The sequence below is a fragment of the Colias eurytheme genome, chromosome 11 (assembly GCF_061535395.1).
Source record: "Colias eurytheme isolate Ceu_HAF_F1 chromosome 11, ilColEury1 Martin Lab GWU primary, whole genome shotgun sequence".
In the NCBI taxonomy this organism is placed as follows: domain Eukaryota; kingdom Metazoa; phylum Arthropoda; class Insecta; order Lepidoptera; family Pieridae; genus Colias; species Colias eurytheme.
The window spans coordinates 365,156-386,294 of NC_142990.1; the positions used below are offsets into that span (position 1 = coordinate 365,156).

The 21,139-nt window shown below is 31.2% G+C and overlaps 1 protein-coding gene across 2 annotated transcripts in view; it reads left to right on the forward strand.

The window, feature by feature from the left end:
- The window catches only part of LOC149904306 (lachesin-like), a 67,883-nt gene that overhangs the window by 13,965 nt on the left and 32,779 nt on the right, over window positions 1-21,139 (forward strand). For both annotated transcript variants that reach the window (XM_090106989.1, XM_090106990.1), the window contains exons 2-3: window positions 10,532-10,644; window positions 12,200-12,306. In XM_090106989.1, coding sequence (XP_089963115.1) covers window positions 10,569-10,644; window positions 12,200-12,306 — 183 coding nt within the window. In that variant the 5' untranslated portion in view covers window positions 10,532-10,568. The remainder of the gene's footprint in view (window positions 1-10,531; window positions 10,645-12,199; window positions 12,307-21,139) is intronic.

Genomic DNA, 21,139 nt, shown 5'->3' on the forward strand with positions numbered 1-21,139 from the left:
ACCAGCAAGCTACGGGCCATTAATTATTGTAACCCGTTTAACACTTTAGAGGTACATTATTTTTCGTTTTAACTGACAGATAAACTAAATAGAGCAAATCCGGAAGATAATATGAAATAGGACATTAATATATTATGACGACAGCTTATCGAATATGCACACCAGAAATCCGCCATGACGCCTAGCCTAACTGTAAACGTGTTGATAAGAACACTAAAGTCCCTCTCAGTCAAATCCCAAGCTTATTATTGGTGAAAGTTTCATTTAAAATTCAATAAATAATACTTCAATGCAAACCTATTTAAATATTAAAGAAAATTAAATGAATTTATAATTAAAACGTGACATTTGAAAAGAGGTAAATGAACAAAAATAATGAAGTAAAAAAGAGAATGATAATACTCAAGGGATTAGTATTGTCTTGTTGGATTTCACGAATATTTTACATTTAAATATTAAAAATGTAAAGATAAAAAGCTTCGTTTTTAAAATTATTAAAACATAGCAAAGTGAAAGATGAAGCCTGTGTGTAGGGAAAAATATATTGAAATGAAATAAAACAAATTTTATAAATTCCTTTTATTTTGCTCTGGAAATAATTTAGAAAAATAGAAATATAGGGTCAAACTCGCACAATTAATACAATATTATAATAACAATATCCATAGTTTTAAGCAAAAATCAGTAAAACATTTGTTTTGTTTGTTTGTTTTTTTTTTTAGTTAACGAAACTGAAATCAATCTTAAAATAATATTATTTATCATATAACATCAGTTTAAAATTTTAAATAAACACCAAAAAATCAACCCATTAAACAAACATAAGAACAGCCGCGTAATAACAAAATGCTACAAAAAAACAATGTAGCAATTCTCATTTCCCAACAAATTGAGACTTCAGACAATTCCACGAAAAGGGACTATAAAAAATTATCATCCCCCAAATAAGAAGTAAATCGTAAGTAATTTTTCTTTACTTTTACACGCAGTAGCAATAAAAACACGCCGTCTTGAGGACAATTGTCCATATATCATGCCTGTTTCTCGAGGAATGAAAGTTTAAACGCGGGAAATAATGTATTGTACGTGGTAGTGGGAGTTTTTGGAAATATATTGGTATGTACATATTGTTTTGGAAAATTTATTCTTTAAAATGCGTAGTGTATATTGGAGCTTGGTTGTTGGAACGGTTTTAATGCAGAAAAATATAAAAAGTACATTATAATCATAGACTAATACACTCAAGAAGACTTACAATCGCCATAGTAAAAAACGTAACTCGTTTCTCAGTTCCCAATTTTGTCGATAGATGTCACTCACAGTAGCATTTGGCATTTTTATAAGCTTTTTTATACGTTTAAGAACTAGATGTCTCCTTAGAGCATTAAGTCGGTTTAATGAAGCTAAGAGATGTCGCTACAAAAAAAATCAATGTGCCAAATAGTATCTTGACGTAAAATATAATACGCAAAAAACGTAAACTATAACGTAAAATATAATACGTAAAATATAATACGCAAAAAAATATTTTTATTTAAATGTTATTTTTTGCTCTGAATCGCACAAGCGAAATGTTTTCGCTACAGAGCATATATACAACTTTCCGCCATCAATAATCGGGGCCTTTACGGCCGGCCGGTCGAGTAGACTAGTCTCTCCCTTTTTCGATTGAGGAAATCCACCTCCCTACCTCCACATCATTTTGTTTTAGTTTTAAAGCTTCGATATTGTATACAATTCATATTCAAATTGTTGTAAAATAGTCACACTTTTTTAAGTTGGTTGAATACACTAAAATACTTATAAGGATCGTAACTACCTACTAATAAAAGTAACAAAATGAATTTTTAAAGTTATCTTCTGGAATCAATTTCAATAAAAATATAAAAAAATAATACTATCAAGTATGAAGATGATCTATAAAATGGATTGCGCTATGTTTACGTGATCTTTTGTTTCGCGAAGGACTGAAAATTTCTCTTAACCTCTTATTGGATTCCGTATTTAGGCATTTGATATTCGTATTGGAGTTTAGGTATACGATAAATTTAATTTAAAATTAAAGATATATTAATTGTTAAATGAATGAGCACAACTTTATTATAATTATTTATGGGAGTTCACTGCACCAGCGCTCCTTAGGATGGACCGCCTATTTTTGTCACTTCGTTCATCGCTGTTCGAGAGTGACTTCGTGACCACCATGGACTTAGATCATTAAGTAATCGATAACACTCGCAGGTGTTTCCCCTTTTGTCGAGGTATAAGATTATTCGAATCGAAAAATCTTATGCTTTCATAAAAACTACTTGCGTAATCGATTACAAACACTCTGCGTTTTCCTAGGCTAAAACATCGAATGGACGTCTGCGAGTGCTCCGCTAAAAATGCCGTTTTGCACTGTCAAGCCTTGCAGAAGCAATTCAAACATGTCGAATATTAAAAAAGATGGAATAACCTTTCATTTGTGTATATTTTTTTAACGTACATTTCTAATTAAATGCAATTTCTAATAATCGTCGATGTATCGTTTAGCGATATGATCAAGACAAATAATCGAGTCGTTTACTCGATCATTGATGCGGCCCCACGAGACTATCATGGAAAGAAAATATACAAATTTAATCTTTATGAACTAAGAGATAAAGTTGAATTTAAAACCCGATAATGAACCGCATTCCTTACGAGTCTATCTTTTAGCCCCTTGACCACCGAGCGGCCCGATCGGACCACGGCCCACGACACAATAGATTTTCTATTGTGTCTGTGATTCCGGGGGCTGAGGCATTAAAGAAATACAAATTTAATCTTTATGATCTAAGTTATAAAGTTGAATTTAGAACGCGATATTGAACCGCACTCCCCACGAGACAACTTGGAATGAAATACAAATTTAATCTTTATGAACTTAGGGATAGAGTTGAATTTAAAAACTCGTCGCTTAAAAGGTCATAAATTTTTACGACTTTCGTGACACAAATTATTTTTGTGAATGTGTGATTGTGTTTCAATAGTGTGAGTTACCTTCCCCGCACCAAAATCAGCAGAAAGTTTAGTTAGAACATTTGCCAGCGTACTCCATCCATTACTTAATGATCTAAGACCATGGACCACGTTGCTATGAACTGTTTTTGTCAAAGAATTACTCGAACAATTAGAACATAAATTTCAACGTAAGATGTATAGGTGCCCGTAGCTGTATTGATGAGTCTCGTACTTAAAAACCGATAGATGCTGGTTCAAATCATTGCCGTACATCTTTTTTTTTCTTTTCCCGTATTTTATGGTCATATAAATAATACTTTTTACAAGGGAATAATTAAGAAGAAAAAAGATATAGACATTTTTTTAACAGAAAATAAAGAATTTAAATAATATATATTACTAGCGGTCCGCCCCGGCTTCGCCCGTGGTACATATTTACGTTTTCTCTACATAAAAACCATCCTCGTACTTCAAGGAATATACTTAATAAAAAAAGAATTATCGAAATCGGTTCAGCCGTTCTCGAGTTATGCGCTTACCAACACATTTTGAGATTCATTTTTATATATAAGAAGACTAGCGGTCCGCCCCGGCTTCGCCCGTGGTACATATTCACGTTTTCTCTACATAAGAACCATCCTCGTACTTCAAGGAATATAATAAAAAAAGAATTATCGAAATCGGTTCAGCCGTTCTCGAGTTATGCGCTTACCAACACATTTTGCGATTCATTTTTATATATAAGAAGATATATGTACACTACTCTGATCACTATGTCGAATGTTTGTAGTGGGTGTCGAAATCTTATTAAAGGTACTCTCTTCCTTAAGATGCTCCACAATCCTATATAAGTTACTCTATGATGCTCCACCACCGCGTTGCTATGAACTGTATTTATCAAAGAAATACTCGAACAATTAGGAGAATGACCACGGGTGGTATCGGTAAAATTTTAGTTGTGCCACGTATTCGTGATATTGTTAATTCCTATTTGTATTTATAATGATCATATGTATCAATATTAAGTCTTAATTATACCGGATAAATTGAAATAATAGTAAAAGTTATTCTTTTGAAACATGTATGACCACGTATGGAATCGGTAAAATACTAGTTGTGTCACGTGTTCGTGATATTGTTAATTCCTATTTGTATTTATAATGATCATCATTTATCACTATTAAGTCGTAATTATACCGAATAAATAGAAATAAAAGTAAAAGTTTCTGTTTTGACACATATATCTATCTCTCTTGCAAGCGTCCTGCGTCATATGTCATAGTTGAATGAATGTGTTCGACGCATTGTTCGACGTTATTTATTTTGAATTATAATGTTTATTACGATTTACTTTTCACATTTGTCTTGTAAATTAAAATATTACCTATGTAATAAATGTAAAACTTAACGTTCATCGTTAGTATAAACTCGATAAAGTATTTTTTTGAAGCGTTGAATAAAACTATTGTTTTATTTTTATTGTCGTGAACTGCGGCTTATTTACATAAAAACTTTAATCGTTTCTAAAAGTACTAACATCAAGCTTTAAATTGAGCTATATTTCATCTTGACACAATAAGTTTGATTGCGATACCAAGTGCCATAGTCACTTGGGCAATCTCCTTTCAATGTAAGACGTATAAGTGCCTGTAGCTGTGTTGACTGAGTCTCGTACTTTAAAATCGATAGATGCTGGTTCAAATCATCGCTGTTCATGCACATTTTTTTTTCTTTTCCCGTATTTTAAGGGTCATATAAATAATACTGTTTACAAGAGAATACTTAAGAAGAAAAAAGATAAGACATTTTTTTTAACAGAAAATAAAGAATATATATAACTAATATATATTATATACACTACTCTGATCACTATGTTGAATGTTTGTAGTGGGTGTCGAAATCTTATTAAAGGTACTCACTTCCTTAAGATGCTCCACCACCGCGTTGCTATGAACTGTATCTATCAAAGAAATACTCGAACAATTAGAGCATAAATTTCAATGTAAGACGTATAAGTGCCTGTAGCTGTGTTGACTGAGTCTCGTACTTTAAAATCGATAGATGCTGGTTCAAATCATCGCTGTACATCCACATTTTTTTTTCTTTTCCCGTATTTTATGGTCATATAAATAATACTGTTTACAAGGGAATACTTAAGAAGACAAAAGATATAGACATTTTTTTAACAGAAAATAAAGAATATATATAATATAATTATATTATATACACTACTCTGATCACTATGTCGAATGTTTGTAGTGGGTGTCGAAATCGTAATAGAGGTACTCACTTCCTTAGATGCTCCCTAAAAACTAAAATAATAATTCAAAAACACCGGAGTTTTTAAAACAACGCCCTCTAGATGTAATAATTGAAAATCGATAGTTTGCTGTTTCCTTAGTTCTAAAATTGGTCACTAGGTGGCGCTTTTAAAACTGCAAATTAAATAATAAGCTCAAATGAGAGCGCCATCTAGCAATAAGCTGAAATTACGGGGTACGATCTCTAGTATGACGTTCATCAGTCCTATATATTTATTCGTCCATGTTATAATTGTGGGTAGTTAGTTTTACATGACAATTTAATGTGGATCGATACCTCGAAACACCCGCTTTCTACCCAAAAATGGACGCTGTCAATTTGATGCATGATTCTTACTGCAAAGACTGCTTAATGTCTATATCAACAAAAAATATTTTGGTGTTGAACAGATATTCTTCCCAAATGATCATAATATTTTGACAATCTTTAGTGAGTTCCTACGAACTTACCAACAGAATATATACTAACTTAAGCTTTTTAAAGATATTAGTTTAGTGAAGATTTATTTTGATTGCTATAAAAAGTGTTCTGTCTTGTTTAAAATTTAATTAAATTTATACATTTGTAAAATATAATACGCTAACGAACACTATTCATTAGTGCTGAAACCTGTACTTATTACGTAGTTGGTTGTCTTTTTAAACCTCATGTAATACTGTAAGTCAAGAATATTATAATCGGATGAAGAGAACGGTAGTGAGGAACGAAAATCCTTTGACTTCTACAAAAATGAGGGGAGATTTTTTTGCGTGTTTCAGTAGAATTCATTTGATACATTAAATATACGAATAGAGCTTTTAATAATTTTATTTATTTTTGAAATAATAAAACCACAGTCTGTCCGTTAATTTTACTGTTTTGATAAAGTAATTATATTTCAAAATTACAGTTAAAGACATTTATTTCTCGAAAGAATAATAATATTTGAACTTATGTATGAATTCAAATAAAGATTTTATTTATTTATTTATTACTTATTTGAATCACTTACAGAGAAAAATAATTTTACAATCATGTTATTCCATTAATATCAGCACTTCCTCATCAAATAATTTCCTTATATAATCGTTACGATTATATTATAATTTAAATCTATTGACCTATAGGTACTGTCATACATTACCTACTTACCATTTTATCAGTTCCTTGTATTTATTTATTTATTTATTATTATAATTAAAACGGTATTGCACCAATTACATTAATTATATCTAAAAATTACATAAATTATATTACAAAAAATATAAGCTAAATAACACATACAGGAGTGAAAGTAGCTATTATCAATTTCCCAAAAGATACTCGATTGTTGTTCACTGAAACCATTTAAACCTTCGCCCTTAGATTAATTTATAACGTCTTAAAAGGTTTAATATAACAAGATGATGCGAATCGTACGAGTCACGCCCCTTATTACCCTTCGGATTTTCACTAATCGCATTATATCCCGGAATATTCACATCTTTATAAAGATTCCATCTTTTAATAAGATATTGAAAGCGATTTCAATGAAACTCGAACGGTTCTTGATTATGATTGAGGTGTGTGAATTAACTTTGGTACGACTGTTTACTAAGAATCGTAGCTCAATTGATTTCTGTATGTTACTTTATTTATAAATGCCTTGGTTCTTAACCGTGATTTTTTCCTAAATAAATTTTATTGTTATTTAGTTTCCTCTTTGTAATATTATTTTTATCATTTAAAAAAGTAATCAATAAAGTGTAGAAATAGCAAATAGCCTTCAAACTTTCACAGCAACAAGCCGATTTTCATAGGAAATTCAGGAGGGAGAGTAATTAGGAAATCCAGGAATATTTCATTTCCATGGCAGTAAGCGAAATACGAATCAAAGGTAGTTTAACTAATAAACAGGTGATTATTAGTATCTCCCGAACATAACCATTATCCAACGATCAAGTAAATACCATTGCTAACATGGACAAACATCTTCAAACTTTAGGGTCGTCAAAAGTCACTTAATATTTCATCACAGAGGTACGACGTTTGATATTCCACCAGCAAAGATAAACATCCGATCACACAAAGCTAAATTATCAATAAACATTGTGAATTCAGGCGGTCAAACAACCACTTTATCCAGCGTCGAATCTAATTCTGAGCAGTGAGCAAACAGAGATATGCCCGATAAAAATATTTGCGCAAATATTTTGTCAAAATTTTCCTGGCCTATAGTTTATGCGGAATTCTACCGTATTACCTGGTGGTATGGTTGTAAATTGTAAAGCGATGGTTATGGCTCTAGGCTGTCCGATTGCCTTTGTTTATTACCGATTTCTTTTCTATTCACAGATATCTATGATGCTGTCTAAGAGATGGATTGAATAAGACGCTTATTCGTTTTTAAAATAATGAATAATGTTTCCCTGGTTTATTAGTTCCATACGATTTTTCATATACATTGTTATCGTTAAAATAAAATTATATTACCTTTCCCATCGCATCTTATCAATTATCGTTACTTTAATTGAAATCTATTTATAAAAGAGTTATATAAACTTCGATTACACTTTGTTCAGTTTATTTTTCAAGATGTTGCAAGTTCGAAGATAAGGAAAACTTTGCTAACTAACTCATCTAAATCCGGTTCAGTGCAATCGATAATTCCTAGACTTGCAGACTAATTTATATACCTACATACATAGGGTTGTTCGGATTTTATCATATTCTAATTATTTATTATTAAAGTTTTATAGCTATTTAAATCTGTAATTTTTCTTCTGTATTTTATTTATTTGATTTTGAATGCTTATGATAACAATATATATTAAAAGACAGACCTGACCTGACAGACTGTTTTGTTGATTGATAGCGCTTACCTGAGGAACGACGAGTCCGATTTGAAAATTATTTCATTGTTAGATAACCCATTTATCGAGGAATGCTATATGCTATATCGTCACGCTAAGACCAACAGAAGCGGAGCAATGCGGGTGAAACGGAAACAGCTAATTAATATCATAAGTATCTATGGAATTACAATGGTTATTAACTATCTTAATAAACAAGAATAGATTAAACAAACACTTGGCAACCCTACGTCAGTCTATTGTATCGCACGTGGCAGAAATGGCGCGATTCTCGCTAGTGATTAAGATATTACATATTGTTATGCGAACGATATGAGTTATTGAATTTAATCCAACTGTATCTATATTAATCCAGACGTGAACTGTATTCATGTATATCTCAATGGAAATACGCTGAGCTTTCAGTCGGTTTAATGAATATGTTTATTAATGCAGTAATTTAATGGAAAATGTTTTGATATGTTGTAAAGAGTTCGGAACGGGAATATGGAAGCATTTCTGTTAAGCCGATGTATGTAATATAGCGGATAACCGTGACTTCGTCTGTGTTTATGATGTGATTTCTTTGTAACATTATGTAAAATCAACAAAGAAATAATCTACTTATATCGGTTATATTTTGCCTTACATTTTTCTTTGTAAAACCTGAAATATTCCGCCTTATCATACCTTCATTAGAATTTTAAACGAATCTTCGTTATGTTTCTATCAAAAGATCTGTTGAAATTGTTATGCTCTACATTTATAAGAAACTGCTATTTTGATATTTTTTTCGATGTTTTGAAGATTTATTGATTCACCTGTAGAAAACTGCATGATTCCTGAGAGGGTGGGCCATTTTTCAGCTATCAGCTTTACTTATCTGTATAAGTAAATCAAACAACGCACAAATACTGAATTAGTATTTTTAATACCATTTATAGTGGATAAATAAACACATAAACTGCATCTACCTGGAAATAAAGTAGATTTACACATTCATAATGTCCCATAAATTTGATCGTAACAAGAAAAATAAAGAAGGCTTTTCATCCAACCGCCGTGACGTCACAAAGAGCAAGTGGCCTCTAACGACTGAACTCGCCACTGAAACGCTTTGTGTGGTACAAGCTAAAGACTGTTAGTTTTTAATAATAATAGTCAAAGAATATGTAATATTAGTGCTAGTAATCTACAGTTATAAAATGTACTATTAGTTCTTGGTTATGCAATAAATTGGGAACTCTATTGATTTGATAGTAAGTTTCCTCATAAATGAAAGGAAATCGGAAAATTATAGAAAGCTCAATCAAAGTATAATGCTTACAAAAAGTAAATAATAATTATTATTTTATTTTAGGGCAGTAAATTGTGTTTCCAGTAAAAATAAAAATTAAGGCATCACTTGTAATCAAGTAATAAAGTCAGTCAAGTTAGGTAGTAGCATGGTATAAATTATAATCGATATATTATACCACTCAGACTATCGGATTTTAGCGTCTTTTCTCTTATAATAATATTTATTATAATATTGATATTTTACTGCAATGTAGAGTTTTGAATGTTTGTTTTAAAACGACATTAAATACTCACAAATCAATTAATTAATTTTCATTAGCATATATGCAATTTATTTACCATAAATTGTAAAAATGAAGTTTTTTTTTGTTATGATTAACCTAAAAAAATACTTCACAGCTATTTTTTGCCCTAGGCACTTGTTTGCCTAGAAAGCTACTATAAATACTCTTCATTCACATACATATATTTTAAAGAGTTCTCAACCCAACATACCCGAAGCCGTTACTAAAGTACGTGCCGACATTCTAAAATGAACTTTAATCATAGCACCAAAGAAAAATGGACGTCATTAATTTCGTAACATTTGTTTGAACAAATCATTAATTATTCATATCATCGCCCGGTTATGACTTGCTCTTTCCAGACCCGCCCGCTCCGTGCGCAGAATTTGATTTATCCCAAGATCAAATTCAATTGTGTCAAACGAGAAATTGACTAAAAATTCAACTCGACTCTATGCGATATTACATTTTTATAGATTCCAATCTGTCGTAGAGGCGTTATAAAAATTCCCGTGTCGTGTCGTCTACACGTCTCGAGTTTGACGCGTCACGTCACGGCTTTATTAAATACACCTACTTCAATTTAGTGGAATGTTGTTGACTTCATTGGAGATATATTGAAGATGTCCCGTTTATTTTAAGATTTACCATTAAATATAAATAAGTTATAACGCTCGCAGCCTCGCAATCTCTAAATTTATCAGTTTTTAAGTCAAGTATTGGATCGTATTTTGACATCTTATTTATTTAGTTTCGATTTTAATATCTCGAATAAAAATTTTAAATTGTATTCTTGTACCAAGTGTAATATTTATGTATGTTTTATTGCAGCTAGTCGGCATGAGTTGGAGGCAACCTTGAGGGATGCATGATGAGCGGAAGACGCGGGCCCTACCGGAGTGTCGCCATCGGGCTTATCCAGATTATTACAATTATATGTCAAGGTAATTGTTATGTACATTATATTTATTAATTTCCTATATCAAGCGCATATTATGTCACCCGAATGATAGGAAACCATAGACTCAGGACTGATATAGAGTACCTATTTTTTATTTAATAAATAGCTAGGACGAAGGAAGAGGCTAGCAATAAATTAAATAATGTGGTTAACAAATCAAGTGACTGAATTTTATGACAGAAAAGAAATGGATCTTCCTTTCATTTATAAAGTTCGGTGTGATATTGAGGTTGTGTCATAATTGAGGTTCCATCTAAGAGAGATTAACTAAGAAGAAGAAAATATTCGACACTTGTATTTTTCCATATTTTAATTAAAAGAGTTACATAAAAACAATTTAACTAATCAGTACACACAGTCAGGGATCATAAACGCAACCGGTAACAGGCTAACTAACTTTCACAAATTACTAACTTTTCAAATAAAAGCGTCTCAAAGGGAGCAGTCTTAATGAAGACAATATTTTGAAGGGTAACTTCAGTAATTAAATCTCATTCTCATATCTTGGCTCGTGTCTTTGAACAATTCCTTCTATATTGGATGCGGTGTCAATCAATTTAGACTCGCCTTTAATCGCTGTGACTTACTAAGGGTAATGATAAAAGTTTGGTGATTCAGATTCCTGTAACAATTATGGGCGGTACTACATTAGAAGACTTTGAATTTGTAGTAGCGTTAGCTATTAAGTATTCTGTGTTTGTCGTATGAATGGACGCTAATCTTCTACTTAATAAGCTTCCGCGTTACAAGCTTTAGGATTAAGAAGCAAAAATGTATTTCAGGCAATTTTTTTGTCGAATTATTTCTATATTTTACTAAACTGCTCGCAAAAAAGTTTTCGAAATTTGTGATTGTATTTTTTCAGGTGTTATTTTTCGATGCATAGAAGTGTTTCTTTCTAACGAGAAAGAAATATGAATAACGATTTATGTATAGGTAGTATGTGTGTTTATAATGTTTTATAATTCTTGCTATAATAATTAATACTTACTTAATAATTACTTCCTTGAAATCTAAAATGAATCAAACAGTCAATTTTAAGTCATAATTCATAAAGCTTCATTATTCAAATAGCATTGTTTAATTTCCGCTTTTGCTATAACTAGCGTCTAACGGTAATATAACACTGCCATTTAAAGAAATACGAGGTTTCATCCATAAAATACGACTTAACGATCTTTTTCATTTAGACGGTTAATGCGTCTGTACTACATGCATCTACAACCCTTAATTCCATTTTTATTTTTAGTACTTCTTAACCATTTGTTGTGCTTCGTTTATACACGAATAGTAGTTTAAAACGGACAATTATAAATTATTAGATATTTAAACGTGTGTATGTAATTAATTGTAAAGCAGAATTTTATTGGTGGCTAAATACCTATCCAATGCGAATTTAAGTTAAGACACGTAACATCTCAGTCTGGCCACAAACATGCTCACTATGTTTCAAATCTTCTGATAAACAATATACTCTATAAATTGCATATTAAATCTGCTATTTTTTTTCTAATTAATTATACATATTTTTTTCATAGTGTTGACAGAGGACCCTCGGTTTGCTGAGCCCATACCAAACGTGACTGTAGCGCTCGGGAGAGACGCCAGCCTACCTTGCGTGGTTGAACATTTAGGAAATTATAAGGTAACGATTTGTTTTTAATACTTACTTAAACAGAAAATATTCAGAAACACTTTCATTTTTGTGCATACACTATAATAACATACACCTACTTCTTACATGGATAGAGATGTGATTTAAGAATGACTGAAAAAAAACTAAATGACGAGTGTAGTCGTAAGCTCCTCTTACTTATTTCTTAATAAGAGGAGATAGTTTTAATCCTAAAAGCTTTTTAACTGTTTATTTGTTCATGACAAATAACCGCTCTCAAATAAGGCGAGGCTGGAGATAAAACGAAACAAGTCAAACGTACCACATAACATCATATGTGATAGTCTAAAAATAAGATATTCCGACACAACCATTCAAAATCATTCCACTGAAAATACAAAATAAACCTTCTATACGGATGAAAGCAAATTTTAACGGTCATATTAAATCAGCCATAACGGGAACGCGCACATTAGAAAACCTATATCCATAACGTCTTATTCTCATTCAAATTCCAACCCGATCACATAAATATATAAGGAAAAAATCCATTGAACGAGTTCTTTATTGAAACCAATAAATAGTACTTACTAACCCCGCAATATAAATTCAGTATTGAAATTGCGTCGTTATTCAGATCATACGTAACTTATAGGAGATTATACAGATAGTGTTTTATATTTTTTTCGCGTTACTTGTTCAAGAATTGGGGTCTCATATTTATCATCTGTTGCGTGAATAAAGTTGCGAACAATAAAAATAATGGAAATTGTTATTTTTTATACAAATGTTTAGGTAGGTACTTGATAATGTAAGGATTTCACTTAGAAATTAATTTTTATTTATAAAAACCGAATGCCGTAATAAAGCCGTTTTACCGCGAAATGAGGCTTCATTTAACTGAACCTCAAAATAATACATAGTTATAATAAAGAAATCCCTTCATTTTAATATTCAGAAATATCACAAATCAGACACAGCCCTAATGAAAATACTTAGAAAATATTTCTCGACACTTTCTTATCGTATCTCGAATTACATTCAAAAGATAAGGGTGGCTTATACACCCACGGCTAAGACGCGTAATATATTATTATACGCGTAATATATAAAGTTAAATTTCAGTTCATTCTTGTGTATTATAATGACAAGTGATAGGCAATTTGTGTTATAATATGTGAACAAATCGTTCTTCAAATAAATCACCTTGTATGTGTTACTGTGCATTTTGAGATTATTCTAAAATGCATTATTTATCTTAAATCCTTATTATAAAATTGCTTGATCTTGAACAATTGGTTTATTAACAATAGTTTTAATGGAATATTATGTATTATTGTCAACATATTTTAACATTCCACCATATTTGTGACGAAAACCTTCATACACTAATAGGGCACTATATTATGAAGTTTCTTGTTCTTTTGATTCTTTCTTGTCCGTATCCGTGTTAGGTCTATGAAGAAATAACAATTGACCTTGTTTGATTTAATTCACGAATCGTAACTTCACTCTCGCTCTTACACAAACAGCCTTAATCATATTGGCCAATTCAATGTACCCTTCAATTGGATGGGATGAGCGGTTATAATATTTTCTTAACAATTACTTCGAGGGTGTAATAAGGTCATTCACATAAGATAAGTCTGATTGCTTTTATAGAATTATTTGAAGGAATCTTTTTGAAATACATATTATATTGTATTTTTATATTTACCGAGATGCAGTTTCATAAAAATTATGATTATAAAGCCTTCAAAATAAACAATAACTAGTTAACAGGAAATGAATAGAGTTTATAAAAGAATTTTAAAAAAATCCGTGCCTCACATGAAATAAATATTTTAGATATTATTAAAAACACAGATCACAGATGTCACATCTCTTTACTTGCCAATACTTGAAGCTATCGAATTCTATAAAGCTCTCTTCACTTGGCAAGCATTCATAGGATTTGTGCCTTGGGGCTGAGATGTCTTGATCGTTTTTATTCGATGTCCGAACTACTTTTACGAGTTAATCGTCTTGTAACCGACTGTGATATCAATTGACTACATCAATTAGGCAGTTGTATAATTTATGTAGGATGCTAATTGCTTTGAATTACCTTCAACTTAATTCAGAATAATAACAAAACAATTATATTATATTTTATTCGTTCAATATGTATACTTCTTATAAAACTGAAACAAGAAGCAGTAACATTATTATAGTTTCGTTAAATGATAGTTGTATTGAACTTGGCAAAACTATCAGATAAGATTCTATTCTTGAACGTCAGTCTACTCGTCTGGAAGCCCTAAATAAAGTGTCTTACTCTTTTGTTTAAACGTCCCGAATAAAACTAAAGTATGGAGTAAGTTAAGATTTCCCTAAGGCCCTGAAGCTTAGACACTAAAGTACTCGGTCATCTATAGTATACAGTGCACATAATAAAAATAAATACATTTTATTTAGGGGTACTTACGTAGTCAGATACTCTTAAAAACTGCTGAAAATAAATGTTTAATCGAACAAAATTATAAACCCTATTTGTAATAGTTGGAAGTTCACTTCCAATGAAATACACCATAGACAAATATAAATAAAAATTAGGTGTTCAATACAACATTTCAATTAACTTATTATAAATAAATTTCGTCGTAACTTTAAAAAAAATAATTATACTACCCGTACGTGCCCAAATATAGAGCCAAGTGACAATAATAAACAACTAATGAAACCAATTTCTTAGCTAAAAGATTAAGGGTTGTTAGTCTATCCACCATAATTATTATCTCAGTCTTACTATATTATATTCATATAGGTAATTTATTTTAATATAATATCTAGTGGTGTCACAGGTGGCACAATTGCATATTTACAGACAGAATATATAATAATTAATTGAACGAATCATTATGTATTCATTACTTTTGTATATTTATGATACAGTAATTGCCACTGGGAGTGCTTTGAAAATATTAACGATCTGTCTGACCTAAATGTGACTGTATTAGTGACGTTAATAATTCAAAATTAATTTATTATAGTAGGCAACCTCTCTTGAATTTTATCTTTTATATATTTTAAATCTATCTATATTTCGATTTATTCGAGCACATGGTATTTCTTTTTAAAATATTTATTCTTTTAAAATTCTTTAAAAAAAATGATAATCACTATTTAATACATTTGAGGATAGAAAAGCTAAACAGAACATTTCCAGAATTCGTTAAACTGTCTATCATCATCACATGACCTTTCCATATAACTGTAAATACAAGAAATTTGACAAATAATTGTTATTGACAATTTGGAAATTCAGAGCACCGGCGCAAATACGCAAAATGTTTGCTCCCAGCGACCGTAAACATAACATTGTAAACGAGGTTAAAGCGAAATTATAAACGGGATAAGCTGGAATCTGTAATTATTATCTAAACGACAGCGTCCGCCGCTCATGAATAATTTAATTGGCTGCAGTCAGATACAGGTCGGCGTGGAATTGTTTCTGCATTTAATATTCTACGTACCGATTAGATTTCGATATTGATACATTTGGAACTTTCGAACTACAGCGTCTGATGCTGCCCGTTTGTTTTGGATTCCGAAATGCAGATATTGCATGTCCGTCCAGCGTTTTTAATTGGATTGTATTTGTTATTTTATCAGCTTATATGATCACTTCTATGTCGAGCTAGAGCTAACGCATTGTCTGTAACAGATTGACGAACAAGTTTTCATTGGGTGATTTTTAGTTAAGTCGGCTAAAAATTTTAAATAAACTATTAATATATGTATTATAATAAACTTGTTCGGATCGTATGAGTCACAATGTACACTTGTTATTTTTGGTAATTAACCTCTACTCAATAATGAATGAAAAGCTCAATGTCATCATATTTTATAAAATCTCAAGAATACAAAAATAAAATAATAGAAGTTTATTTAATATTAACGTTGGAAGGATGAACACAAAAGGTGGGTATTAATGCTAAATTGCGGTTATTCTTCTTTACTAATTGTCTCTCTAACAAGGCATAATTAAATGTATTGTACTGTCATAATAATCGGATCACATATAAAACAATGCGTCCAATTGAATTTGAGTTGCGTATTTAATAGTTACTGTGATTTAGTTTGGATGGAACGAAAATTATGGTTCTTCAGAGGCCTTTGTGCCTCCGTAAGGTTCTTCCATCGACACTTTAAATAGCTGCCAAATTAATAAATAATTGTTTAATACTCTTTTAGGCAGTATGAACTGATCCGATTAAGATGAAATTTGGTAGGTACCGTAAATCGAAAACTATTTACCAGGATACAAAGCAGTGCGCTTAAGCTAGTCTAAATTAACAATATCGTAATAACGTCATTCATTTTTGAGTTATAATTGATTAGCCTGAAAGTGCCAAAACCGCAAGTAACAGGGCAACACTGAACACAGCAGGACGATAAGTTGCCAGAGTGAATAAACAGGGTGTCAAATTTCACCCCTGCAGTAATTAAATCGGGGGAGAGGGTGGGACGCCACAAGCTTACCCGCTATGCAACAAATAACGCAAAACTTTTGATGTATTGATATTTTTAATCAAGCGTACTGTGTACTTTTTGACTTTTGGAAGTTATTGTGTGTAAATTCTGGTATTGAAGAGATAAATGGATTTGAGTGCTGTAAAATAGAATATATTAAAAATAGCAGCCTCCTTATTTATTACAGAGAAAATGTAGAGGGGAAAACACGTAAAAATGTGCGTGAAATTTATACAACTAATAACAGATTAATAAATATTTTTATAATCTCAAACTATAACAAGACACGTTAACTGAATGTAACAACGCTAAAGCTTTTCTTCAACCAGAAATAGCCAGTAAAAACCATATTACAGGAAAACATTTTTAAAAATTGTTACGTGAAATTCCATGAACGCTAACAGGGCCATACATAATCATTGTACGCAGACAAGCGGAAAATATCCTTGCCCTAGAAGCGGTATTATTTATCTGTTTGTCCCGAATAAAAGTTGATCAAGTGTAACGATAGTACCGCCACTTGTCTTTGTTAGATGGTCATCTTGAAAGAGTTTCATTTTGAGATTACGGCGTTTTATAGAGAATATATTTAGAAATATTGAACGGTTTATTTTTTAAGATTTCGCGCAGCTATTGTTAATGTCTTTATTATACACATAAACAAAGATAAACCACTCTTCATATTAGTTTTATAGATTTGTCGATATACATTCAAACACGGTAGAGTTATAATAAAAATTATAACTCTATTTTTGAAACATAGAGTTATAATTTTTATTATAACTCTAACAACATATCAAATGTAGTGGTTGGTTATCTTTTAATCCATCAGGCCCCGGAATCACAGACACAATAGAAAATCTATTGTGTCGCGGTCGGATCTGGCCTCTCGGTGGTTGAGAGGTTAAATAACTGTATCAATTTTAGAACTTCTTATAAAACTACAGTATTCCTGATTATCATGAGCTATATTTATTATTAGATACCCAGTCAATCCGGTCATACAAAGGCAGCAACATACGCAGTGTGCTATACGAATAAGTTTGAAGAGACCCCAACCAAATGTTGCAATGTAGGACTTAACTTATTCATGAATTTGCCGCGGTATTAATAATTTGTTTTATTTTACGAGACCTATTATCTAGACGCTTCGCCTCGTAAATACTTGAGGTAGCTGAATTTTAAAGTAAATGAAAGGGTTGTTCTCAGTTATTTTATAGCGAATTCTGAGAATGATATGCCTCTGTTGGGGATTGCCTGCTTAATTACGATTTTAGGGAATTTCAAGGGTGGCAAATAAAAATCTATAGGTAAGTGTAACATTTTGATTGGATTTATTTATTAATTCCTTTGTTTGCATTATGGTGCTGGGGTTAAAAGAGGTCTGAATATAATTAATTTGAGAAGACAAAGCGAATTAATGAAAAATGAATACTGCCTTTAAAGATGTATAATTTTTAATTTTGAACCATGTATGTAAATTTCATATTTATTTATTTATTTATTTATGATAAGGTACCTTACAGCTAGTGATACAATTTTTGAGATGAATAAATACTAAGCTACGCCAATTAAAAGGTACACCAATAGGTAGTAAAAATAATATACGTATGTGAACAAAGACTAGTATAAAAATTTTACAAATGATAAGAGGAAATATTTTAATTTCATGTAGGTAAAGTAAGCATTGATCAAGCCCAATAAGTATTTATAAAGAAAGGAAATGTTTTAAATATCTACGAATTCATAATAAATTAAAACCAACTTAATTTAATATTAAGTAAAACCTGGTAAGTAGATAAATAAATATAAATAAAATAATATATAAATATAAATATTTATAAATTCATATATCAATTAGTTTTATATTCATGTAACGTCAGTCGCATCAAGCTCTTTAGAAATAGCGTAATAAATGAAAGGGATCAAAGTATTATGCGCTTCTATGTAAGTTAGGCGACCTGTAGTTATTTCTATGTAGCCTTTTACCTGATCCTCATACAAATTTAAATATAAAAAACATGTGTATTCAATTCGAAAAGCATTAGGCTAAACGGAAAACGGTATACATTTACTGGAATCGATTCAGTTCGAGTTGTATTTGATTAGGGTATGCGTTGGCCCGCACCCGAAATTATGATATCGCATTTTATATCCCCTTTTATTAAATTGCTTTTGGATGGTATGAACATTTTAGTGAATGAAATAGTAGCACGTCAATTCTTGGTTTTTCTTGAATACCTTCATAGAAGACTGGTTTCGGCTAGAATTACGCTGGCCTTGTGCATATTCACTTAATCAATGGTTTGATGGATTTTTTTTTTGCATAAAATGACCCCTTTTTAATATGGATTAACGATTATGGAATCGCAGGATAAAATAAATATCCATAGCATTTAATATTCTAGTTCAAAAATTTCAAATACGCTTTCAAGTTTATCAGTAAACAACCAAATCTCACCTCTACACAACAGTAGCGTAGAAATAGAGCGTGCATATACCCAAATTAATCCAGTATTTGTGAGTATTCTGAGCGTTCACTGTACATTGCGGCTTAGGCATCACACGTCTGTTTGCATGAGATCGTATTGCCAATCAACTCGGTAATGTATCGCTGAAGTATCGAACCGTCAATTAGCCATGCACGGTTCTAATAGTGGATAATTCTTCTTTGGTGTTTGTTTAAATATAGAGTTTTAATAATTGAGTTATTGGTTACAGTTTGCAGACGATGGCACACGTCAAGCTCTTAAAAATTCTAAATTCAGAAATGGCTGTAATTTTTTTATGTTTGAATCGAAGTAAAAAGTAAAAACAAAATGTAGCGTGTTGTCACTTGCTTGATTTGAGCGTAACTTCAATTGGTGAGACGTAAAGCGATAAGGTTTTTTGAACATGCAGAGGGTTTAATTATCAAATTACTAATAGTAATTATTTTACTTTAAAAAATTACTTATTGAAGAAGGAGCAGCTAGATCTGGATAAAATTTCAATGAGACCACGTGATAAGTATCAGATATTTTACAATACAAAAAGTCGAATGTAGAGTTTTTTGAAGTCGACTAGAAGCACATACAGATTATAATATTATTATGGTAGGAAGGGAGTTTTCAGTTTACCTCCCGCTTAAGTCCCAAACGGCAAATTTGACCGAAGAGTAATGCGGCATAATTTATACAAAAACAGTGGCGTCACTTGTGAGGCGCTAAGTCGCTAAGTCCCACATACTTAACAACAAATTCACGTTATCTCGCGAATTACCTCGAGTTCGCGAACTTTCTTAATGTTTTCCACTGTTACCAAATCTTATGTTACTCCGAGATGGGATTGCGTTATGTACCGCTGTTTACAAGTTTCAACGTTGTGGAAGAAATTAATTTAGCTACCACTTGGGACTTATGAAATTTGCGGTTTGACAACCAAGTTTTGTCAAGATTTTTGACCTATTTAAAAAGCTCATAAGATACTACGAACTGAAGATAAAACAATGAAGTAATTATGTAGGGGTACTTATAAAGTAAGGAAAAGAATCATCAAAATGTATTAGTGACTGCTTCTATGATTAAAGTTAAGTATTTAAAATTTTAAAACTTATACAGAATAATATTTAGTGTTATTATGTGATGTAATTTTGTAATTTGACGCAGTGTCGTGATGTGATACAGAGTTTTGCTACGAAGCAGTGACATAGATAAATACAAAACATCCCTAGACTTTGTTGATGTGTGTATTTCAAGCCAACTTACAAGATTTTAATATAGGTAGGTATATTCATCGCTACAATTAACCCGACTATTTATTAAGATAATTCATAAAAACATTCTCTCGCATCCTACAAAATACGTTAGCACAAAATACACGAAAATAGTGTTTTAAAATAAATTTAGCAGCATTTTGCATACATTCGGAGCATAAACTAATTATAGGCGAGCGCCGTATTTTCGCTATCGGTCCACTTTGTATGTTTTTACATTTTTTTTATGAAAACCGATGTTAAATGAAAACATTGCTTTTGCTTTGCGCAAAAATAGTAAAAAAAACTTTAAAACGATTGATTTATTGATACGAGAATGAGGTTGATACCTACATGCTTTACGATATGGTACATTTCCTAATGCAGTGCTGGCTCAATGGCGAGGACCTCGGACTTCAAATTGATAAGTTTAGTGTTCGAGACTAGGCGGGCTTGCAGAAAAAAAAATGTTTTTTTTTTGCTTTTTTTTTCAATTTATCTGCGCATTTTATAACATAATTACTGCTTTAAACGGTGAAGAAAAACAAAGGCACACATTCAAAACCGGACCAGTCATTTAGAAAATCAGATTAACTCTGAAAATAACTTAATTCT